This window comes from Ambystoma mexicanum, chromosome 2q (genome assembly GCF_040938575.1).
Source record: "Ambystoma mexicanum isolate Mex_15411 chromosome 2q, UKY_AmexF1_1, whole genome shotgun sequence".
NCBI classification, from domain to species: Eukaryota; Metazoa; Chordata; class Amphibia; order Caudata; family Ambystomatidae; genus Ambystoma; species Ambystoma mexicanum.
In genome coordinates, this window is record NC_090924.1 from 753,470,021 (window position 1) to 753,496,481 (window position 26,461).

At 47.8% G+C, this 26,461-nt stretch overlaps 1 protein-coding gene across 1 annotated transcript in view; it reads right to left on the reverse strand.

Annotated features, from left to right (window-relative positions):
- NCAPG2 (non-SMC condensin II complex subunit G2) overlaps positions 1–26,461 on the reverse strand; it is a 1,155,695-nt gene that overhangs the window by 807,117 nt on the left and 322,117 nt on the right. The window contains exon 7 of the mRNA XM_069647980.1: positions 12,825–12,919. Coding sequence (XP_069504081.1) covers positions 12,825–12,919 — 95 coding nt within the window. The remainder of the gene's footprint in view (positions 1–12,824; positions 12,920–26,461) is intronic.

A 26,461-nucleotide genomic window follows, 5' to 3' on the forward strand; every position in this document is an offset into this window, starting at 1 on the left:
GCTGGGGATCGACTAGCCTCGGATTTTTGGCCCTGGGGTCCTCCTGAGGCCCTTCTCTGGTCCTCTTGTGAGTTTGAGAGGCCTGGGTGCTCATGAACCTTTCCATCCTCTCCATACAGAGGTGGAGTCTTTCCATTGTTTCATAGGTTACCCCAGAGCGGTCTGGCGGGGGAAACATAGGGTTATCTAACTCGAAATGGCTCGACCTCTCCCAAAGCGTTGAGGAAAGTGTCCCGTCGCCCTCCGAAAAACCTTCAGGTGTGTCGGGAGACTCCCTGACTGAAGGGGGTAGTCCCTGCTTCCCTTCGGGCTTTTTCGGCGTATCCTTTAACTTATGCGTAACGCTCGACGTAATCTTCGGCGTACGCTTTTGGGCGTCGGCTACAGCGATCCTTGCTAAGCTATCGGCGACTCGCTTGTCGGCGACTCGTTTGTCGGCGGAAGCTTGAGTTTTCGACGCTATGGGTATCGAACGCTCTACGGCGGTCTGCGCTTTCTGTTGATGCGCACCGGCCGATGGTTTGGTGGCAGCGCCCTTGTTTGCCGAAAGCCCAGTCGCAGGTCGCGGCTGCGGTTGCGAGAGGGGCTTCGAACCCGAACGGTCCGAGGAGGCCGCCGGTGGAACCTGCGTCTCCTTGGGCGCCGAAGGTCTTTTCGACTTCGTCGAAGAAGAGCCGTGGGTTGTGTGTTTATGTGGATCTTTGTGTGCGTCTGTGTCGCCGGGGTGTTCATCCCCATAAGCAGGGCGTGAGCCGAGCCCGTCGGGGCCGGGGACAGACGACGAAGCGCGTAAGCGCTCCTTAGAGGGGTTTTCGACTTCCGTAGCGGAGGTCGTGTTATCGCGTTCCTCGTCACTGTCGGTGGTAGCAGCGGCGGGTGAACCTTCGGCCTTCGACATCGCGTAGGCCGCCCACCTTTTAACCCTTCGGTCTTTTAGAGTTTTAGGCTTAAGAAGCCGACAAGCCGCGCACCCTTCCTCCCTGTGATCGAGGGGCAAGCAGCGGTTACACCGTGAGTGCTTGTCCTTCCAAGTGAATTTGCCTTTACAAAGTGGGCAAAACCTAAACGGTGTCCTCTCCATAGCCGAGGCAATAAATCGCGATAAACACCCCAAGGGAAAGGAAGGGGAAAGGGAAAGGCATTCTCAGAAAAGACCCAGAGATGTCCCACGACCCCACTCTCCCTACTGTATATGGCCTGCGAGGCCAGGCCACGTGTTCGGCAGCGCCGAAGGATTTATTCCGCTCGACCCTCCGTCGAAGATTCTTTTCGGCGGAGAACAGCTTACAACTGCGTCGAGGGAGGGATTATTAATATTAGAGAAAAAAAGACCAAAGGTCGAGGAGTTGCAATGTCTCTCGAGGAGCTCCGCGTGAAGGCGACCAGAAGCTGGGCGGAAAAAAACAATCTGAGGGACCTCGACGCGTGAGGGATTGTGGGTACAACGCACGTCACTATAGGGATAGTGTTTCAGACACGCCTTGTCGACGTCCCCTTTTCGACTACGAAAAACAAAATGCAATACTCCGCAGTGACCACTGGATGTCGGACCTATGCACAGCATGTGATTCTAAGCAGATTAACAAACATCAGAAATATATATACATATATGTACATATCTCTTTTTAACACTCTTATTCATCTTTGACAATCAGACCAACCACATAGTCTTTGAACTTTTCTGGATGCCTTGTTTGCCTTCCCGGTTTCCTTACCACTGCATCCATTTCCTTGCTCTTGCTCTTGCTCTTGCCTCCAGCAGGGACCACAGGAACACTCATTTCCTCTACTTTCACCACTCTACCCAAAATCCAGGTCCTACCATCTTCAATCATGACAGCATTATGAAAAACTGTTTTGATACTACAGGACGTCAACCATTTTAATGGCCCCGGTCTCAAAGACGCTGGTAAATTCACTGTTACAAGATCACCAGTTCGCAAACATTCCTTTACCGCCTTCCTCCTGTCATTATTAGTCTTGTTGGAAATTTGTCACTCTGACATGTGATCTAGCCCTCTGCACACACTCCTAAATCCACCTTGTTCTCTTCATCCATGGGGGGACATTTTGCAATTCGCTTTCCTCCCCGTACTCAATTTAAAGAGGGACACGCCAGTTGCTCCATGTGGAGAAAACCAATGTGCATCAATCCTACTTTCCACCACTCTTTCCCAGTCTTAACCATTTGCTGATGCGCATCTTATGCAATCTATTATCACCTTGTTGAACCTTTCAGCAACTCCACTGGCGTGGGGATGATATATGGCCATGAACTTGTGTTCAACCTCATTCGCTTCCAAGTACTGGCACATCTCTTTAGATTTACATTGAACGCCATTGTCGGTAATCACCACACACAGGTAATCCTTCCTGCTTAAACACTTGCCCCATAAACCCCATGACATCCTTGGTTGTGATCAGTGATTTTCACCTCCACCCACGTCGACAATACATCAACCAGAACAATACAATGTTTCTGCAAACCCTTGCTCCAAATGGGTCAAACAATGTTCATAGCAACCTTCTCTCATGGCATTTGAGAACAAAGGTCATGGGACACTCCCTGGCTACCAATCTTTTTTCGCACAATGTGCAGGAAGAACAAGTTACTTTCTTACCTGGTAACGTTATTTCGATGGGATGGTCCGACGACGTATTCCATATCTATGACAGGTAATGTCCACAGCTGTGCTGCTTCGGAAAATCTTTGGCGTCTGCGTCCTGCGTCGATGCGCCGTCCCCGAGGACCTCCTCCGACGGCCGACGTCACCCGATGTGATAAGTAGGACGCACAATGCCCATAGCCTCAGTTATAGTTTGTTCCCAGAACGTGTGCCACTAGTTTTCTGCCAGTCAGACACACAAGGCCTTGCGGAACGCAAGCTGCAATCACAAAAGAAATTCTGCAGCGGGGAAGGCAGGGAGGGAGCGATATGGAATACGTCGTCGGACAGTCCCATCGAAAGAATGTTACCAGGTAAGAAAGTAACTTGTTCTTCGAGGGGATTGGGTCCTCCGACGTATTCCATATCTATGACAGACTCCCAAAGCAGTACCAAGCAAGGAGGTGGGAAAGAATTTAGAACACAAATTTAGCATGCCCAATCAAATTGCGGAATAGAGGACTGCCTTGCCAAAGGCCAGATCCTGCCCTCTGATGGAATCTAGGGATAGCGACGTACAAAAGTATGTACTGAAGCCCACGTGGCTGCATCACGATTGTGACGAATAGGAACTCCCCTCTGCAGGGCAGTAGACGCAGCCTCTCCCCTGGTAGAATAGGCCCGCAAGCCAGCCGGAGGTTCCTTACCCGCCAAGCGGTAACACTCCGAGATAGCTAAAATAATCCAAGACAAAGTCTGTTTCGTCACAGCTTGTCCAAAACGCTTTCCAGCGTAACCAATTAAAAGTTGATCGTCCACTCTGACCCGGGACATGCGCGAAATATAAAAGCTCAACGCTCTCCTAGGATCAAGCCTATGGAGCCTATCCTCTTCCTTACCAGGATGTGGAGGAGGATAGAACGCCGGAGGAACAACCTTCTGGCTCAAATGAAATTCCGAAACCACCTTCGGAAGAAAAGAAGGACGAACTCTAAGGACAACCCTGTCCTTGTGAAATACAGTGAAGGGTGGCTTAACTGAAAGTGCCTGTAACTCACTCACTCTGCGAGCGGAAGTAACCTCAACCAAAAACACAGTTTTCAGAGTTAACAGCCTCAAAGGGCAAGAATCTAAAGGCTCAAACGGAGCACCCATAAGAAACTTAAGAACAAGGTTCAAATCCCAACCGGGCACCAGAAAAGGTGACGGAGGGAACACATTAGTGAGCCCTTTCAAAAACTGTGAAATTAAAGGAATCTTAAAATGGGAACACTTCAGACGAGCGCTTAAATATGGACAGCACCGCCAGGTAACCGTTAATGGTCCCCACTTGCAAGCCCCTGTGGGCCAAAGAAAGCAAAAAAGACAGAACCATGGGAATGTCACATTCAAAAGGATCCACATTCTTAACTCTGCACCAGTCGCAGAATTTTCTCCAACGGCAACGGTACAGAGACTTTGTTGCCGGCCGCCTGGCCAAGAGCAACACCTCCATCACGTCTTCAGGGAGGTCCCAATCCTTATACCTCAACCTTTCAGAAGCCAAGCGTGAAGGTTGAGGGATCTGACCTCTGGATGGAGAACCTGGCCCCCCCTCTCGTGAGCGCAGATCGTCTCGGTAGGGAAGACGACGTGGAGGGCAGATGGACAAGTCGAGAAGGTCCGGGTACCACGTCATCCGGGCCCACGCCAGAGCAATGAGTATCAACCGGGAACCGAACCTCTGTAACCTCCGCAGTACTTGCGAGATGACGGGGACTGGAGGAAACGCGTACAGCAGTGGGAATGACCACTCCACCACAAACGCGTCTCCTAAGGCTCCTTTCGGAGGAAATTCTCGCGAGCAAAACCTTTCGCACTTCCGGTTGACACTGGAGGCGAAGAGATCCACATGAGGGGTCCCCCAAAGGGCGAAGATCTCCAGGAGAATCTCCTGAGCCAGCTCCCACTCGTGAGAGATCGTGCTCTGCCTGCTCAGAGCGTCCGCCGTCTCGTTGTCGTCTCCGGCCAGATGAACAGCTGAGATCAAAACTTCCTGCTGGATGGCCCAGAGCTCGAGCTGCATCGCCTCCCTGCACAGCGGAAGTGACCCTGCCCACCCCCCTTTTTGTTGAGGTAGTGCATGGCCACCATGTTGTCCGTTAGAATCAGGACACTCTTTCCACGCACAATCGGCAGAAAAGCCTTCAGGGCTAGCCTGACGGCCCTCAGCTCCAACAGATTGATATGGAGTCTGGACGCCGACGGAGACCAACGACCGCTGACTGTCATCTCATTGGCATGAGCTCCCCATCCTGTGGGGGATGCGTCCATCACGATCGTCACCTCCGGCCAGGGCAGCCAAAATGTGGTCCCCTTCATCAGATTGCCTTCAAAGGCCCACCACAGAAGGTCCTGGGCTACCGAGGGCGGCACCTGAACAGGGTCCGACAGCCTGCCGGAGGACTGAGACCACTGGAGCTTGAGTGCCCACTGCAAAGATCTCATCCGCAGACGAGCCTCTGGCACCAGAAGAATGCAGGATGCCATGAGGCCGAGCAGTCTCAAGAACTCAGACGCTGGGAGATCCTGGGCAAATTGAAACTTGTGCACCATCTGCTGAATGTGAAGAGCCCTCACCTGAGGAGGAAAACACTGCCCCAGGGACATGTCGAGCACTGCTCCGATGTACTGGAGCCGCTGCGTTGGTGTCAAATGGGACTTCTTTAAATTGAGGGAGAAGCCCAGCCTGTGAAGGGAGTGGAAGGTGACGGACAGATGATCCAGGACTTGCTCGGGAGAGCTCCCCCTGATCAACCAATTGTCCAGGTAGGGATAGACGTGAATCCCCACTTTCCTGAGATGCGCTGCCACCACCACCATGAGCTTGGTGAAAACCCTCGGGGCGGAGGTCAATCCGAACGGCAGGACCCGAAACTGAAAGTTCGAGTCGCCAACCGCGAACCTCAGGTACTTCTTGTGCCTGGGATGAATCGGCACATGGAAGTAAGCATCCTTGAGGTCGAGAGACACCAACCAGTCCTGAAGTTGAAGGGCCTGGAGGACTTGAGAAAGAGTCACCATCTTGAACTTGTCCTTCCTAATGAGTTTGTTCAAACCGCGCAAGTCCATGATGGGTCTCAATCCCCGTCTTTCTTCGAAATAAAAAAATAAGGGGAATACCATCCCTTGTTCCTCTCCGCTACAGGCACCAGTTCTATGGCGCCTTTCTCCAGCAGGGCTTGAATTTCCTGCGCAAGGAGCGGATCCGGACTCTTCAAAGAGAGGTTCCCTGGTGGATTGTCGTGAGGCCTCTGCCGAAAAGGAGGACAGTAGCCGTGGGTTATGATCTCCAGAACCTACACATCCAAAGTAATGGCTTGCCACTCTGCGAGATGCTGCGCCCGCCTTCCCCCCAACCGGCGAACCATGGGACCTGGCCTCTTGACTGAGTGGTAGCGGCTGCGGCGTTGCCCGAGGGCAAAGAGGCAACTGCCCCAGCGGCCTTGGCACCTTGAGTACCTTTGTTTCCACCTCTGGCACTCTTACGATGGCCTCTGACTGCTAGCTCCCCTCGCTTTACTGAAGGACGAGTAATAGCAAAAGGAACCTCCCCTCCATTGCTGTCCCCTAGGACGAAAAGGTGGAGGTTGGCGAAATGCAGCGCCCAACGACTTCGCTGCAGCTTTGGAGGTCTGCAACCTCTCAAGGCTCTCGTCAGCCTTGCTGCCAAAAAGGTGTTCACCGTCAAAAGGCATGTTGAGGAGCCGGGACTGCACATCAGGAGCGAACCCAGACTTCCGCAACCACGCAAACCTGCGCATTACGGTGCTCGCCGCCATGGACCGGCTGACGCAATCTGCCAAGTCCAAACCCGACTGAATGGCCTCACACATGGCATCCTTGCCATCCTGAACCATAGCAAGGAAACCATCCCGTTCGTCCCCTTCGGGAATATGTTCAGCCGCTAATGCAACACAGTTCCACAGAGTGTGTGTGAAATGAGACAAGGCACATATGGAGTTGGCCGCCTGAAGCGCCATACCCCCTGAAGAAAACACTTTCTTCGCCCAGCCGTCAAAACGTTTGTCGTCCCTATCCGGAGGGATGGTAGGATACGACGCCTGTTTTGCCAGGACCGTAGCCGCCTGCACCAAACTCTCCGGAGTGGGGTGCCTAGACAAGTAGCAGGGGTCGCTACTGGCTGGACGGTATTTTCGCGACAAAGACTTGCCCACTGTCGGGAGACTCTCCGGAGCAGTCCAAGCCGCCGCCACCCTTCTCTGCAGAGCCATATGAAACGGCAAAACTGGGTCAGTGGGGGGGACCAAGATCAAGGATGTCCGTGAGATCATCCTGAACGAACTCCCCTGGGGGAGCAGACCAACCCAAGTACTCGGTGACCCGAGACATAAGGCTCCGGCCTACAAAACTCCACCTCCGGAGAGGTGTCCAGTCCACTGGCATCATGCAGCGACTGCCTCAGGTCATCAAACTGGCTATGGCCCGAGATAAGCTCATCCGGAACCGTAACCGGAACCAAGCCCTCATCAGAGCCTTCATCACCCTCTGAAATGTACTCCAGGCGGGGAGAGGAAGACCCCTGGGGACCAAAGCAGTGCCTGACCTTAGCCAGAGCCTTCCTAGGGGCTAATCCCGTGCCACGGGGCCCCTCCGACACCACCGCCTCGAAAGGCGTCGAGGGAGTCGACAGAAAAGGCGTCGACGTCGAGCGAATCGGCGTCGACGTCAGCTGCAGCGGCGTCAGCATCAACAGCGTCGACACAGGCCTCGAAGACAGAGCTCCGAGCGTGTCTCTGGATGACCTAGGCGCCGACGACCCTCGGAGGCGGAGCCTCGAGAGAAACCGTCGTCGACATCGGCGCCACAGGTGTCGACGTCTTCTTTGAAGACGGCACAGGATCACGCAGTCTTGAGCGCGTCGAGGACCGGGACCTGAAACGGGCATGGCGAGAACGGCTACCCTTGTCCGAGCGGGACCTCTCCCGCGAGCCGTGCCGACCACCCGAGCCCGAAGGCGTACGAGCGGTGTCTCTCGACCAGTGCCGACCAACCCCACTCGGAGGCACGGACGGACCGGTGCCCTGCTATTCAAGAATCGCTAGCATCGGCTTCCCCAAGGAAGCCCATTCCTCCAGTGTTGCTTGCATGGAGGGATAAGCGACCCGCCGATGGGCGGAGTCCTCGGAAGAGGACGGGGAAGGCGACCGATGCCGGCGCTTCCGGGAATGCCTCAAAGAGGCGGAGGAGTGGCGAGACAGACTCCTGGAAGGAGACCCAGTGGACTTCAGACGATGATGCGGAGAGTCGCCCCTCGAGTCATCCGTCGAAAGCCCTGCAGACCTCGACTTCCGGGGCTTAGACACCCGGCCTACCGACAGCTTCTTCTTGCGTTCCCGCCAGGCCTTTGCCGTGAGCGACTGGCAGTCGACACAGTCGTCCGTATCGTGGGCCTCCCCGAGGCACCAGAGGCAGGCACGTGCGAGTCCGTGACCGACATCTTGGACCCACAGTCCCCGCATTTCTTGAAGCCCGGACGCGGGGTTGAAGACGAAGTAGACATCGCCACGAACAGGTCTTCACAAAAAAACGAACCGAGAATTGAAAACAGCAAACGCCAAAGAGTCGAGGCGTACCGAGATTCACGAAGCGAACACGTTCGCGGAAAAAACAGAACTGAGGCTATGGGCGTCGTGCGTCCTACTTATCACATCGGGTGACGTCGGCCGTCGGAGGAGGTCCGCGGGGACGGCAATTTCAACAATCCTCTTCCTCACACCAACGGGAGGTATTAGTCTGTCTCCTTTCATAACATATTTTTCACTTACATGCAATTCATCCCCCACCATCCACAATCCTTACAATTCTGATCCCATCACACACCTCTTTGTGATCATCACTCACATTCCTTAATACCACATCCTGACCATGCTTCCATTCCACTCGACCTTCGCAATCATCTTTTGGTCCACATACAACACACATTCACACTCACGGTCATCCTCTTCATCTCCACCCTAGTTAGATGGGATAGACAATCCAGAGGAATGTTCCTGTTCCCTGAAACATATTCGACTTCAAAGCGATACTCCTGTAGTGCCACACCCCTTTTCCTTACTCCAGATGGCACTCCATCCAACCCTTTATTCTGCAAAGTTTATTTTAGTGGCTTGTGATCTGTCTGCATCGTGAAACCCCACAAGAATGTTCTAAACTTTCCAACAGCCCATTTTAACGCCAGCAGCTCTTTTTTGAGGGAATAGTTGAGTTCCGCCCCCTTCAGTAAATGGGAGGCAGAAGCAATGACATGTTCTTCACACCCTTACATCTACATGAAAACACCCACTCCTGCATTGCTCGCATGAAAACGAGATAATGGTCTTCCTTACTATTTTAAAGTTCTGCAGAGGTGTGTTCTCCAAAGCCGATTTGATACCACAAAATTCTGAGGCACACTGCACAGTCCAATCAAAAGGAGCCTTATTCTTTAATAACGACCTCATGTTAACAGACTTGTCGGCAAAGTTTTTAATTAATTTTGAATATAATTCAGCCATGTTGAGGAAAGACGTAATTGTTCTTTATTGTTTGGTACTGCCACACAGGATGGAAACACGTTGCAAAGAGCAGCAGCACAGGGGAGACACTTCAGCTCCAGGCATGCATTTGCACTGGTGGGCGCTTGTCACCAAAGTTGACTTAACAGGTAGAGGTGGCCATCAGGGGAGACAGATGTATTTATTTAAGTCTGTATATTACAGCCCACCATCAGAGCATCCTCCTCGCACCTACTCTCTCTTTAAAGTCACTTCGCTCACCCTAGATCTAATTTGAGATTCCACTGTTTCCATAATAAAATGATTCTTGACAGACTGTTAGGGAAACGACCTTGGCTGGCTGCAGAGAAATGTTTTTGTTCGTTCTGCATGAGACTGTCTCGATGTGCAAAGACAGGAATGTTACACGATATGCTGTTCTTAGAGTAGAATAATATAAAACATGTCATGTCACCATGAACTAGTACAGTATACAATCATGCTATGCTGGCTGAAATTATGTATGCATGCACATAGCCATAGAATGCATCATTGTTCTATATAACAGTAGACTGCTGTTCTGTAGCTAGCTAGCTAGTCTTGGAGGCTGTCTCGCAGATGGTTGAGAGAGAAGGGAGGCAGTCTCACAGTCTTAGTCTTGGAGGCTGGCTGGGTTGGGGTTGATAATGCACTCATAGCTAGAGCGATGCTTGTTAGAGATTAGTGACATTTTGTAATGCATGAATAAAGGTGCATTTTGTCTGAAATATCAGATTCCTGTGTCTCTGATCTCTTCTGTTTTGTTTACATAGCATAGCATTTTTAGAATTCACAAATGGCGCCCAACGTGGGGCCCTCCCAAGGATGACCGAGGACGATGTTTGGGACTGGAACAAGTAGGACGAAAGTTCCTTGGAGCAGCTGTTATTCCCGATCCACTTGTTGACCGAGATAGTGTACGGCGAGGGTTTGAACCGTGTTGATTGCAGCTGCAATGCTTTTTGCATCTCTTTTTGAATGGAGAGATTACCAGGCACAGAAATCCTGAGTCAGAGTTTGATGGGAGATTGCGTTGATTCTCTTTGATATTAGGTGAGCTTGCTCTGAATTTGTTTGAAATAGTTTGTTTTGAAATGTGCACATACATATTTGCCAGGCTAGAGAACACGTTTTTTTAAAGATGCCTGATGTTAGAGAAAATTATACGTGTTGTGAAGATTTGTGTAATGAGAGAAAACCCAGAGGGTTAGAGAATACAATGATAGTGAGTCTGTACCTTAGTGGACTGAGAGCAATAAGGGATAGATTGAGAACTAGGTTAGAGAAATGGGAAGTGGTCCCAGAATAAGCGCACCAGTCAGTGCAAGAGAATGAGGAGATAGGGGTTACCCAGGAGAAGAAGTTAACTAGGGCAGACTCAAGTGTGATAGATACGATGTCACAAATGCCTGCCTGCCCGCATACAGACAAGTGTCACGTAGGTGGCAGAGGCTCAACTTGGGTAGGGTTATGAATGTGAATGGATGCCATGTGTGAAAGGGACTGAGTATCGGACGGCCCAGATCAGGACAGAGACGCAGAGATGCTCCCGTAGCCAACCTGGAGAGAAATACGGAAATTCAGTGCCTCACTTCCAGACAGCAATGCCAATTAACCAATAAACTAACAATTTCACCCTTCTGCATACACCTCTCAAACTCTAACCAAACACAACCACAAGCCTACAACACAACAATTTGCACAAACTTTACTACACTGCAACAACAAAACAAACCAAACAGACTCGCACAACAGCACACGACGAATACCGACCATAAAACACCCCAAGCCCAGCCAACGGACCCACCGGGCTGAGGCCGCCAACAGCACATCACTGCTCTCTTGCACTTGCCAGCTTATTCTCACTAACTCACCCCCTCCCCTTTTCCTTTTTTCAGAGCCGCCAGAGCGCCAGGGGACAACTCCGGTGGTGATAGTGTGCGGTACAAATATCCTTTAACATTAACAAGAATGTTCCATTGACAGTAAAATGGTTCCAGATATTGCCTTGTCAGGTCGACAGAATGTTTCAGTAGGGTTTGCATGTACGCCAGAAATATGCCCTATGTTAGAGTTAGTACCCATTACTGTTGGTCCCTTTACAGAGAAATGCCACTTGCTGACATCCCATTATGGAGAGAACCTATTGGGAGTGAATGTGTTGAGAGAAATGTACACAGTGATTCAGTGCAGTTCTGATGGTGTATACTTGACTGTATTCTTCCAGATAAATGCTTCTACACAGTACTTAGCACTGCATTCTGATTTGGTGGGGAGAGGGGAAATTGGGGAAATATATGACAGTAATTGTAATAGCACAATGTTGCCAGTTTATAGAGAGGGTGACAATGTTTTGCCCATCCGTTTTGGAATTTATGTAGAGGACAAATTGACCATGATTTCTGCACAGGGAATATGCTTTGCTGCGATTGATGCATTGACCTTTGCTAGAATGCCACAAGGATAAACTGACAGTACTAGCATTTATAGTAGAGTGCTTAGAGTTCAGGTTGATAGTTTAGAGTTGCCAGAATATTGCACATTGTTACTAGCATGCCAGAAGGGCACCGTTAGCTTACTGAATGATCTTGCAAATGTAGGAGAGAAAGTTTCTTTGAATGAGTACCAGTCTTGTCAACCTGAGAACGCCTATGGAGGTTACCTCTTGTTGAAGGAGGGTATGCTCCAGAGAGAAAACATGTTGCATCAGCATTGCCAGAGAATGCTTCTGTCACATTGAATACAGCTTTGTGTTGCAATCTTTGAGATTTCGAATTATGTGAAGATGTTTGTTGAGTTTGGATATGTGAAAGATGAGTGTCTTTAGGAGTGCTAGTCCAAGAACATGATGGGGGAGATAGTCCATGGGGATATTTTACCTTTGCATTTGGGTCCTGTTGGCTATGTGCTAACTGAATGTCTTAGAGTAGTAGCTACAGCAATTGCTTCATGTAGAGAAAGTGAAGGCAAGATGCTTCACAGAGTTGACATCAGTTTGAATTATGACAGACCTTTGCCAGTACCTGAACTAGTACACATTGAATGGGAATGGCAAGACAGATTCTACCATTACAGTCTCCAACAGGTTTCACCTTGTATGCATTGTGAAATGCAGAATGAATAGCTTTGCCTTGTGTGAGAAGAGTTTACCGATATACGTAATCCTTGATACTGCGCTGCTGTTCTGTAGCTAGCTAGATAATCTTGGAGGCTGTCTCACAGCTGGTTGAGAGAGAAGGGAGGCAGTCTTAGTCTTGGAAGCTGGCTGGGTTGGATTTGCTAATGCGCTTGTTGGAGATTAGTGACATTTTCTAATGCATGAATAAAGGTGCATTTTGCATTGAAATATCCGATTCATGTGTCTCTGTGATCTCTTCTGTTTTGTTTACATAGCATAGCATTTTTAGAATTCACAAATATGCTGTGTACTGAGCCTCACAGTAGGATGCCTATATATTTCAAAACTATGAAAATACCAAAGGCGTTGATTTTCCTCAAATTTGAGACCTTCATAAGACGTTACAAAAAAAGCACTTTATTTTCCCAACAAAGATCTTTCCAATCATTCTTTTAAATGGACAGCTTTCACCATCAAGGAAATAATTTGGTTGATATAAATTAGGCGAATATCTAATACACATACTTTGGAAAACACTGCAGCTGGTTTTTCACAGATCCATGGATCAAATTTATGAAGCCAACATTCCAGCTGAACAGAAAGATCAAAAATCTTCTTCCCTAGAAAAAAAGAAAATGTAAGAAACTGAGGTGAATTAAACAAGTTGCCTTTATAGGAATGGTCCACACCCAAGGTGTGTTACAAACCAAGAGTTCACAGCTTTTTTACAAAATCGAACATGCATAAATTGTCTACACAGCGTGCACTCCTAAAAATCAATGCAATCCAGTGCAAGGCCCCACTCCTATTTCCAGGGGCCCTCCCTGCCTGCTGCCACATTGTAGGCTTACACTTTGCTTCCTCCCATTCTGCTTCTGTGCAAAGCTATGGAGGGGGTGTGGGACCCCGATGGGGTTGGCTAGATGTATCCCCTACTTTCCGGAGTTGGGGGTAGAAGAGGATCTATCCCCACCTCCCTTTCCTGAGCAGATGATTTGGGGCAAAAGGGGTCACTGGGCTTTCTTTAATCAAATGCTGGTCTAGAGCCACAAGGGTTGAAATCATCCCCTGCAGCCATTCAAATGGTAATGATATCCAACTGCTTCACTGCCAATGAACAGACACCCAATGAACAGTGAGAAGGACACAAGGGTTTGCAAAATGACCTGCCCACAATTCCCTGTTAAATGTATTTATTGTTCACTTGCGAGGCGCTTATACAGGAAGCAAATACTGTTACAAAGCACCCTCAGAGCAACAGGGAAGGGACAGGGGACGATAGACAATGTAATTACAATGTTAAATGATTAATACAACAATATAAGAAAAGACAATGGGAAGGGGAAGACGTACCTAATATGCCTTGTGAGGGTTCAGAACGTGCAAGTGAAGAGGAGCGGGATATGGGATTGATGCTGTGGTTCACATGGACAGCAGCAGGTGAAGTGCTATGAAGAAGGTAAGTGCAACCTCCAGTGGTGGAGAGTGGGCCGAGGCAATTACAGAGGCTAGACAGCAGCTGGGATAAGATGTGGAAGATCAGGGCCCAGAGGATGCAGAAGGGCCCTGCACACCAATCAAGCTACTGTACTAGTAGCAGGGAGAGAGGGGGGAAGGAAGAGGTAAAGAGGAAGCTCTGTAGGCTTTTCTGGAACTTAAGGAGGTCCTGCTCAAGACGAAAAGGGAGGAGGAGACTGTACCAGAGTAGGGAGCCGCTGAGGAAAGTGATCAACCACCTGCTCTCTGTCTGGCAAACCGCTTTACACACAGGGAGTTGGTGCCAGAGAAATACAGGTGTCTAGAAGGAGAAAATGTAGTCAAGATGAATCGCAGATAGAGTGGTGCCCGGCCCCAGATAGTCCTGTGGATGATGCAGAGGGATTTTAATTTAATCCATGCTGCGACCGGGAGCCAGTGAAGACTTTGAAGGGCAGGAGAGATGCGGGCCCTGGGCTTGAGCCCAAGATAAGTCCTGCTGCGCTATTCTGGATTAGCTGGAGGGGTCGCAGAGTGGACAAAGGTAGATTAAGGAGGAGGCTATTGCAATAGTCAAGCTTAGAGAGAACCAGGTAACATCGAGTCTCTGTGGGAAGGTGAGGAAAGGTAGAATTACTTTCAGAAGGAAAAGCTGAATATGTGACTTCTTGGCAATGTCCTGAGTATGAGGGAGGAAGGAGAGAGGAGTTGAAGATGACGGAGGCTTCTGGCTTTCAAGGAGGGATCAGGTGGAGAGCCCATAGAAGGCCAGAGTGAAGGGAAGAAGTCGGGTGCCAGGGTCTCAAAAGGAAGGACCTCTATTTTGCTGCCACTGAGGCAGAGATCATTAGAAGTACACCAGGACTGGATGTCTGAGAGGCAGTCAGGGATGATGGAGGGTGCAAGGGTGTGTGCAGGAAGTTTGAAGAGTTGTGTGCCATCAGCATAGCACTGGAAGTTGGGGAAGAAGGAGGAAATGAGGCATGCCAGTAAAGTAAGGTAGATAATGAAGAGCCAAGGTGAAGCAATAGAGCCCAGTGCCCGCTCCGAGATAACACGGGTGTCATGGAGCCTTTTTTTGAGGATGGAGTGGTTCACTGTGTCAAATGCAGACGAGAGATCAAAGAGGATGAGGACAACAATGGAGTTGGAATCAAGGGATGCAAACAGTTCTTCACGGGTGTTCAGAGGAGCAGTTTCTGCACCTCTGGATGCTCGGAGTCCAGATTGATTGTCGTGAAGAGAGCCAACAAGTTCAGTGTGAAAGTTAAGTTGGGGCAGGGCAAACTTCTCAAGCAGTTTCCCCAGGAAAGGGGTGCTTGAAATGGGGCGATATTTGGTTGGGCAGGTAGGCTCTGCTGACATTTTCTAAGGAGGGGGCACACAAGGGAGTGCTTGAGGTATGATAGAAAACAACCAGAAGCAAAGGAGTGGTTACAAAGATCAGTGAGAGCAGGGGCGAGAGAGTAAATGTTGTCATAGGTGGGTCTGGATGAGCAAGGGGTAACCTGTTTGGAAAAGACCTTGAAGGAGTTGACAGCTCCGGTGACTTCTTCTGGAGAGACAGAGGCGAAGGAGGAAAAGGAGGAGGGCAAGTGGTCAGAGGAGGGATGGGTTGGAAGAGTGCATGACAAGGTTGTTCAGTATGTCCAGGGGTTTGGAGGTGACGAGAGTGGTGAGTGCATTGCAAAGGGCCTGGAAGGAGTGGGGGCAGAGGATACTTTGGACAGGTTGGCAAGTTCCCTGCAGATTTTGAAGAGTTCAGGGGTGTTGTTGAACGCGCCAGATACTTGTGCCTGAATGTGGGCCCTTTTTTGCACTGATAGAGAGTCTGTAACTCCTTTGGAGCAGGCAGCAGGCCAGTATGTCAGCAGGTGAACCTGAGGTTTGCCACTTCTGTTCTGCAGCCCTGCACTTACATTTCAGGTCTGCAAGTTCGGAGTCGTACCAGGTGTTTCGCTTGGAGGCAGGTTTCAGGCGGATCCTCATGACTGGGGCAAGGATGTCAAGGGTGTTGGTAATGGAGAGATAGAGGTAGGGTCTGGGTTATGAAGGTCGAAGAGAAGGCGGCAGCTGACACTCGTTTCATCAGACAGATGTTCGTGAACAAGGTTGGCAGGGCTTTTGGAGGAGTTGTCACAAGGCCATAGGGACCCATGTGGGGGGGGAGGGGGGTGGGAGAGTGTGGTCAGACCAAGAGAGAGGTGTCACCAGAGGAGATGAGTGGATGATGGCGTCCAGGGTGTGTCCAGCAGAATTGAGTTGGACCAGAAGGAAGAATGAAGAGGGATGAAGAGCGGTGCAGAGGTCAATGAAGAGGGTGGTTGCTGTGCATGTGGAGTCTAATTGGTTGTTAAAGTCACCCAGGAGTAGCAGGTTGGAAGTGGTTGAAACTATGAAGGAACAGAAATCAGCCCACTCGGAGAGAAACAGAGATGAAGCGACTGAAGGCCAGTAAATGGTTGCAATGGTTAGGGTGGAGGAGGGAGTGATGACCAATAGGCTCTCAAAGGACGAATAGAGCTGAGTGGGTAGGATGGAAGAAGGAATCCACTCTGGGAAGATTAAGGCAACCCTACCACCAGCCTGGTGAGATCGAGGCTTGGAGGTGATCTTACAGACATCGGGTAAGAGAGAATCAAAGGAAGTGACTGAGCTGGCATTGAACCAAGTCTCACTGAGTGAGAGTATGTCAAGGTCGGTATCTTCAAGAATAAGGCAGATGTCAGCAGAGTGTTTGTTGGCCGTGTGTGCGTTGAGGGTCGGGTGGAGACGATCACTGCCTTTGAAAGTTTTTTTAGGTGGAGTACAGGGGCGTACTACTTCAGTCAGAGATGGCGGAGCAGGAGGAGAGGCAGGAGAAGGAAGGAAGTTGAGAGACGGCAGGATATGGTTAAAGAGAAGGAGGTTGGCCTGAGGGCCAAGAACCAGGTTGGTGCCTGTGAAGTACACATTAACGAAGCAACGAGACGAGAAGAAGCCAGCCAAGAGGACTTCCCACTTGGTGCCGCCATTAACGGGAGAAGATGAGTAAGAGGAGAGAGTAGAGATGAGTCCATAGGTCTGTATGGGACAGAGAAAAGGATGTCAGTAAAGATTTCTCTGGAGGATGCAGCGACATAGGTGTATGCAATTGGGAGGCTAGGGTTTGAAGCAAGGATGTCTTTTTTGCGCTTTTTGTCATCCAGATTTTGAGAGAAAGGGTGGTTAGGTGCTAGTGTAGCACTTGGAGTATATTGGGAAAAGATTGACATCTCAGAGCAAGAGTAAAAATGAGAGAGAGGGATAAAGAGGGGAAGTGGGGTTGCTGCAGTGCACATTTCAGACTAACTCACAGGCGGCCAAGTGGAAGTTAAGAAAAGTCACAAAGCAATGCATGAAGGGAGCACGCCTAAATTAGGTATTAAAAGCAACAGTCACAAAATGTCTATATTCAAACAGAGCAGGTAAGAACCCTTCTGCAGTCGACCACAGTCTGCTCATTTTCTGCATGGGTGAGGAGGGGATTAATATCCCCAATGTGCACATTACATGTAATGATTGTTTTGAGTGGTGACTGTGCCGTCATGAGCAAAATGAAAAATACCAGCTGAATTATTTATTTTTTTACATTTTCATTACAAATTTAACAGGATGTGGACAAAACAGCAATTCTGGTAGTAATTAAGTTCATAATACCGGCATACTTTTTCCCCCTCTGCCTTAAAAAACAGAAGCAATATACAGAGACTTGAAGGCACAAAGAAATACTGTAGTTTAGTTTGGGTTAAGATGGATGTGTCAGTAACAAATCGTCTGGCTTTATTTATCTCTCATGTGTTCAAGAAGTAAACATTTTTGTTCCATAATCTAAAAGTGTGTGTAGTGCCCGGTCTATGTGCATTAACATTCAGGTACCATGACAGAAGTGTGAAAAGTAACAAACAGAATAAGATGTATTTGTGCATTAAGACATAGGGCACTGTGTGAGAGCATTTCCAAATCTGTTATTAAGCAACACAAAAAGGGAAAATCCAAGAACTGGTCAATTTAGTAAAAACTGCAACCAGACAGGTGACAAAGCCTGTAACAAGGAAGCATACATTCACAATACTGCAGACCACCTAGTAACAGCTTGTGCTATTGCTCTATCCAATGTTTGTGCCTGTTAAGACAATTCTGTTTTGGGGGATTACAGGGCCCCTCAACTTTTTTTCCCCTGTACCTATTTTAGGTGGCTAGTGGGACTTTCTCCTGAAGTCCCCCTGCCATTGCAATGCTTTTTACCTTGCTTAAGTAGTATGGAACTTGGTCGCCTACAAGCTACAGCAGCTCTGCTCTGCTCCCCGTCGCCGGCGTCGCACCGTGCTGCAGGAGCAGCTGGAATCCTAGCGATCGCTGCCGCACGAGCCCTGCATCCGCAGTCCTCCTAGAATTTCTGGGCCAGTAAAGAGGTGCACTGAGGCACCGTGGCCAGGCCATCAGTGCCACACTGCCTGCACGGCAATCTTGCCCTTCTCACAGCCCCGACCCACGAGGACTTCTGCATCTACAACACCTAAAATGGCCCCCGCACCCAACGCTCATTCGGCGTCTCCTATGGTTGCCTAGCAACCATCCACACTATTGCCTTAAGCGACGAGGCAAGCCGGAGGCGGAAGCCGGCCCACTTAGGCAAAGGCCCCTTCCCGTCTGCCCCTGTCCGCACCTGCGGCACGGCGCTGGACTCTGCTCTGCAACTGCCCTGCCCACACCGGCACCACCCTCAGTGTAGCTGTCCTCATCGGCGTCATCCCGCAGCGTAGTTGCAGAACCGAAATGATGAGCTATACATGAGGTAATCCATTCTTATTGCTCAGATTGATAACGCTCCGAAAGGCTTTGTCATAACGCACGGTGCATCATATGCTCACCTCCTGCACAGCCGTGAAGATATCCATCTACTTGTAACCTGCTGCACATAAGCCAGTAACCCTGGGCAAAACTGTCTGTAATTGCGTGAGACCCGTATACAACTGTGCTCACCACAGATACTTCCGTACTCCTTACTCCTACCATGTACGTGACACTCTGATTGCTGAACCTTTGATTTGCCTACAACACAACCCGCCGCCTGCCCATGCACGTTGCACGCGAGAGCTGAGGCTATGTATTTAAGCACAGGTCACTGCACTATTAACGTCCGCGCAGGTAGCACTATCCTTACTACTTGTATAATGTTGCTTGCCTGTCCTGTGTAAGGTTGCCCTATGCAACAGGTACTCCCCCTTCCACATACTCCAAAGCCACTGCTGAGCCCGATCGTCAAACGTGCCTATTTTTGTGCAATCCTAGCCAATTTGAATCTGCCTATTGCTATGAACACTTTTCCTATTGATAGCTGACTATTTGTGCAATCCTAGCCAATTTGAATCTGCCTATTGCTATGAACACTTTTCCTATTGGTAGCTGACTAGTTGTGCAATCCTAGCCAATTTGAATCTGCCTATTGCTATGAACACTTGTTTACTTGAGTTCGCCCATTTTGAGTAATCTTAGCCATACCGACTAGATCCCCACATCACATTGTGCAACACTTATTTATTATGAATTGCACCTGGTTTACTTGCCTGCCAAACCCATTACCTGTCGTCATCACCCTCAAGCCTGTCCACCTGCACCCGTCTCACCTTTATTTACTGTATACCCTTCTGGCCTTAATCACACTACAACCTGTCCCCACTATGGCCACTCACATTAAACCAGCTACCACAACTACTGCAACACTGCCGTGCTCACTTCCATCCGGCAACACGATATTGCACAACCCATACCTAAATGAGCCAGCCCTGTGGCTACAACACTTCACCACCAAGCCCATCCCTAACCAACCATGCCATACGCGCATTAGGAATGCCAGTCTTTGCTCACGCATCCATTACCCCTCAAACACGCATTTTACACCACGGAACTGCATCACGTCTCACGGCTACACATCATCCTTGCCCGACAGCGCTAGGTCCAAATTCACCACCAACGAACCTTCACCACTATGGCTACTTAGTTGCCTATCCCCAAGCCCTGTCCTACTCCAGTCCGGAACCAAAGATTAGCAACCAGATGTCACCACTGGTCCTACCACCTGAACACAGACATTAGGGTAAATTCTGCCAACTTAACCCATACCCTAGACGCCCCATTATCGATAGAGGCCTCCCCAGCCAACATCCCCAATTCCCAAGATAAACTCAAAGGGGCGCTCATCAACGCCCGCTCTGTCCCTGCTCATGCGCTAGACATCGCCAACTTCATTGTGACTGAAAACCTCGATTTTTTTGGCAATCACAGAAACCTGTTTACATGCGGCGTCTGGCCCTGCCCTGACCCTCGCCATTCCCGATAGCTATTCTATCATCAGGTGCGATAGGGACTCCAATCAAACTAAGGGGGGTGGATTAGCATTTATATTCAAGAGCTCTCTTAACCGAAGAGTGGCTAAAAGTCATCAGCTGCCCTCAGCTGAACTACTCTCGATTAAACTCCCAATCTCACCTAATCAAACCGCCTCAGTGCACCTCATCTATCGGCCACCTGGTCCCACTTCCACATTCGTAGAAGACATCTCTTCCATCCTAACATCTAGCACTAAGCCTTATTCCCAAATTATCTTACTTGGAGACCTTAACCTAGGCTATCTGGACACGAACGACACTAAAGCTTGTGACCTTGCCAATGTTCTATCCGACTTTGGCCTAACCCAGCATGTCAATGTACCCACCCATATCAAGTGTCGCACATTGGACTGGGTTTCAGACATGAATTGCGCACTAAACCTAATTTCAGTGTCACCATGTGCATGGTCCGACCATCACAAAATAACATTCTCCATCAATTCTTGCCCATCCGCGCACAAACTTTGTACCGCGCCACCTACACTCACTCGTAACAAGAAGGCTATCACAACTGAGAAACTACTTCCACTCATCCTCCCACTATTAAATTCGGTCTCCACAACTTGTGCTGACCCTACCGTCTTGGTGGACACCTACAATCGAGCTATGTCAAAAGCATTGGACTCCATTGCCCCTCTTAAACAGCGCAAAGAAAAACCACGCAACCACCTTAATTCTTGGTTCACCCCACACCTACGAGAACTTCCGAAAGATAAACGTAAAGCTGAGTCCCTCTGGAGAAACTCACCTACGCCAGTAAATAAAATCAACCTTCTAGCCATCACCCTCTCGTACAAAGATGCCATACTAGCGGCAAAAAAAGAAGTCTATAATAACAGGATCATACAACCTCAATCCAATACTAAGGAACTCTTTAAAATTCTCAAAGAATTAGAGTCCCCAGCTACCCCCCTTGACACATGCACCCCTGACACCGAATGGTGCGCCAACATTCAAAAAGCATTACTTAACAAAATCACTACACGCCAAGCTAAAATCAACACTAAAAAAAAACATCTCCTTGACTCAGTAGGTAACTCACAACATTCCAACTTCTCATCCCCCAATCACTCCTTCAAACCGTTCAGCTTCTCACCTCTTACCATTAGAGAAGTGGAAAATATCATCAAGAAGTTAAAACCATCCAATTATCAAGGCAATGCCTGCCCAGCACCAATCGTAAAGGAAGCAGAGCCTGAGCTTGCCCCCTTTATCACCTCCTTCATCAACTCCTCCTTTAAATCTGGCATAGTACGAGATAACCTTAAGGATGCATGGGTAATCCCCTTAATCAAAAAAACGAACTTGGACCCTAGTATGCCCACCAACTATAGGCCCATCACCAGGGTACCGTACCTTCTCAAAATCCTGGACCGCGCTGCATATCTCCAAATTCAAGACTATCTCGACAAGAACAACTTATTAGGACTTAGGCAATCTGGTTTCCGGCCGAGACACGGCACAGAGACAGCTCTAATAGAACTAAACGCAAATTGAGGATTTGAAAGACAAGGGCAAACAAGCTATCTTACTCCTCTTAGATTTATCCGCCGCTTTTGATCTGGTGGACCACCAAATCCTCTGCCAGCATCTCAAAACGGCCGCCCACTTCTCCGATGCAGCCACCTCCTGGATCAGCTCATTCCTTGCCAACAGATCCAGGAGAGTCTTCTCATCTCTTGCCGCTGCTGACCCAGCACACATCCCTTGCGGAGTCCCACAAGGCTCGTGCGTATCAACCACGCTCTATAACGCCTTTACGAAACCACTCTTTGATATTCTTGACCATCTGGGTGTCACCTACACAAATTATGCGGATGACACCCAGATACTCATCCCTATCACTGGTGACTATGTAACTGACGTCAAAGCTCTCAATGCAATTTACACCGTCATCCAGGCGTGGATGGCCCACCACGGTCTCTGCCTAAACGATGAGAAAACTGAGCTACTCATCCTAGGCTCTCAGTCCAAACTTTCAAAACTTGATAGCAAATATGATGCATTCAACATTGATGGTAACATCATTAAGGTCACCAATGTCACTAAAACTCTCGGAATCTACTTAGACTCCACCCTCTCTCTCACCAGACAAACCAATTCAGTAGTTTCAGCATCTTCATACACGTGCAAACTAATCACTGCTTGCCGTCCCTTATTAACTATAGATAACTGCCTGATCCTGGCCAGAACCCTCATCTTATCCAAAATTGACTACTGCAATGCCCTTTACCTTGGTACGAGTCAAAGAAACATTGACAAACTTCAGGTAACCCAGAATAACGCCATTTGGGCTGCTCTTAACATACCTAGACGTGCCCACATCTCATCCACTAGACGCAACTTACGATGGCTCCCCATCTCACGGAGGATCGCCTTCAAAACACTTGTTTTAAGCCACAAAGCACAGAACAACGCAGCACCAGCCTACTTGTCAGAGCGCTTCACACAACACACAGCCCACAGACCTCTAAGATCTGCACATGCACACACTCATCATTCCTAGCTTCAAACTTCAGACTGCCAGAGGCTCGAGCTTCCCAGTCCTGGCAGCGAAGCTTTGGAACTCACTACCCAATGATCTCAGGAATGTCCCCTCCCTCCAATCCTTCAAATACAAAGCAAAACAATGGCTTTATAAGCAAGACGAAGCTTCGGCCACCCTTTGGTAAACACCCATCGCATGATTGCAACCTCGATTACCTCTGTATATACTGAGACGACTAACTACCTTTGTATATATTTGTATATGTCCTTATTCTATGTATGTATATATATTATGTAATTTGTAACTGCCTTCTGTAACCCTCTGTAACCTTTCCAAACATGTGCCCTGATGCCCGTGGGCAGGCTGCACAATATAAATAAATAAAATACAAATACAAGGTTCCCAGGCTTGGAGATTCTTTTCAGGCACCCCATGTTTACTATAGGGTGATTACATCACCTTGCACTGGTTTTGGGGAGTAGGTTGGCAGCAACTACAATTTAATTTTGGATTCCCCAGGGATGCAATTTCTTTTACGCCATTGGTAGCCCAATGTAACTTTTAGGTAGTTACTGGGGTAGCAATGTATTTTTTGCAAGTCCTAATCTCGGCCAATTTGTATTTTAGGGCCGCGTAATATATATATACATATATATATATATATAAAACAAACTTTGTTAAAGGTACGTTATGGTTAGATTGTACTAATACAAGCCTATGAAATTCAAGGAAAAACTTTGTTAAAGGGACGTTACAAGTAAAACTTAAAAAAAAAAACAACAGATATTCGTCAATTATGGTAATCTAGCAACCATAACTCACGCCACCACTGTGCACTGCTAAAACTAACCCAGGATATCAAAGATGAAAGAACAAATGTAATTGATGACATTGCTAATAACATCACATATATGGTCCACTTGTTTTTATTCACTGCCATAACTAGGCCAGGCGGTTTTGTTCACCGACAGTAAGAATATGAAAATTTAAAATGTGTTATATATCTAGACCTTAACCATCTTGCATGTTCTTAAAGTACTTTCCTTAGGGTTTGGTCTCAGGTCATGGTGCACATATTTGGGGCAATAAGCAGGCCTCAAACACAAAATGTATTTGTATAAATGATGAGGGACTTTAATGTTATTGACATTTTCTGGTGATGACGTTTCTTTCTTCCTTCCTTCCTTACTTTAGTTTCTGTGTATGTGTCTCCGATTTGTATGCATTGTGGGTCTTCATATGTATTGCTTGTACTAACACAAGTATGTAGTAAGTCTTAATTGTTAGCTAGTCATTACATGTTTAACATTACTCAAAACTCTGATATGGTAGCATTCATTATTTTACTATCCAAAATTACCAGATTAGAAATATTGTACTTCTATGGTGCATGCTGGAGCCATTGCCTATGTGTATGTATGATTAGGTTCCTGTATTAACAGCACTCCAATATAATGTTTTGTTTAGACGAGTACAATCTTTAATATTTAATAAATTAAATAGTTCAGGATGGGTCTCCCAATCACCGCTGACATCTTATTAGCAACATTATAAACCCAACCCCTTTTAGGGACTTTTCATCAAAATTAATTTAATATGTGATGTCATCAGTGAGGTCATAAATGACATTTGTGATGTCTTATGTTATTAATAATTCCTCTTAACATATATGAAAGAACTCTAAACCTCCTTTAACAAACATTTTTGCAACAGATACTGATGGCTGATCAGCAGTGCATGCTGGGGGTCCAAGTCATGGTTGAATTGTCTAGGGCATGAAGCGTGACAATGACCCCAGCCCCACCAAACCAGCCCCATTATCCACTGCACCTGCCCTGCATCCTAGTTCAGTGTCCACTATACCCTCATAATGTGACCAATGGCCAGTGCACATGGCTTGCATAGCCACTCTCCACAATCAATGGAGTATGGGCTTCGGCCTTACCACAATTCCCCAATAAGCAAATCAGAGAGCACATTTATCCTTGCCGAGGGCCAGGTCCACTGCCCATGCAGCAAAGTTTGATAACTATTTTTTTGTACTTACATTTTGACACTTTAGAAGAAAAAAAACATGACAGATTTGCAAAACCATGCTTTCAAGTCCTTGCTGATGCTCCTCGCGCAAGTTGGCTGCAATCACGTCCAGCACTCCGGGCTGCAGTCGCAAGCATAATTTTTTTCGCATTTAAACCTAGAGCTATTGCTGCATTCCACAATAAATAAATCAGAGTAGGCATTCGTCCTTGCCGAGGGGCAGGCCCACTGTCCAGGCACCAAACTTATATCACTATTTGTTGTACTTCCATCTGGACACTTTAAAAAAATAAATAAAACACAGGACAGATTTGCAAAACCATGCTTCGAGGTCCTTGTTGAAGCTCCTCGCGAATGTTTGCTGCAATCCTGGCCAGCACTTTGAGCTGTAGCCTCAAGCAGAATCTTTTTTCCCCATTCAAACCCATCACGATTTTGAAAAACGTTACCACATAGCCGTTCCCTGGTGGTCATGCCCATTTTAACCCCATTGCCGGTCCCTCGTGTTCATGGCCAGTAGCCAAATTGTCAGAGTCATGGCCTTTGGCTATGGGCAGTGGCCAGATTGAGTCATGGATAGAGGCCTCAGTCACCATAGGCATTTCACTATTTGTTGTACCTACATTATGACACATTTCAAAAGATCAAAACAGACATTTGCAAAACCATGCTTTCAGGCCCTTGCCAATGCTTCTTGCACGAGTTTGCTGGAAATCTGTCCATTTTTTTTTTTGTTGAAAAGTGTCAAAATGTACGTACATTAAATAGTCATAACTTAGCCCCCACTTGACAAAATCGATTCAGACTTTGGACAAACATTGAAAGTCGGGTTTATAATCTTTCTGAAATCCTTTGTGCACATTCGTCAAATAGCAGAAAAGTTATAAGCCATATAAAAATGTTGAGACCCACCCCCATCTAATTTTGCCCTTCTTGACAAAATCCCACCAAACTTTGCAAAAAGGCCTAGATATGAATGGTTTGCAAACATTTATTTTATAATAATTTATATAGCCCAGCCACAGACCCAGGGGCTTAAGGGTGCTGATAAAAACAACAAACAGTTCCAGTAACAGCGAGGCCACGAGAGAGCCACGAGTCAGAAGTGAGAATAAACTCACATAACCAGTGTCAGAGAAGCACATTAGTTAAACAGATGGGTTTTTAAACCCTTTCTGAATATTCTGTTAGATGTTTCTTCTCTGGGCTTGTCAGGCAAATTGTTCCAAGCGGTAGGAGCTATAGAATAGAAGGCTCCGCATTTGACTTGTGAAAGTCTGCAAGCGGGAGTGGTTAGTAAATGGCTGTTATTAGATCTAAGGCTATATTTATTAGTCATAATCACCAGTTCATCCTTAAGATAGCCGCCAGGCCCAGAGTTTTTTAGGCAGTTAAAAGATATCGACAGTAGTCGAAACAAGATTCTTTCTCTAATGGGAAGCCAATGCAGTTCTCTTCTGGCCTCTGAGATGTGATCTGATCTCCTCGGGTCGAAGACGACTGACTGCATTATTTTGCATTACTTGCATTACTTGCAATCTATTCAGATCACAATTGGGTATACCAATCAAAAGACTACTGCAGTAGTCTATTCTCAAACTTATCAAGTCCCCTGCTAGTATTTCCCTACTGGTTTGAGATAGGAAGGGACGGGCATAGGACAGTAATTTAATGTAGTATGTCGACGAGGCCAGCAGACTGTTGACTTGCGCCTTCATATTAAGACTACAGTACAGATAGACTCCCAGTGT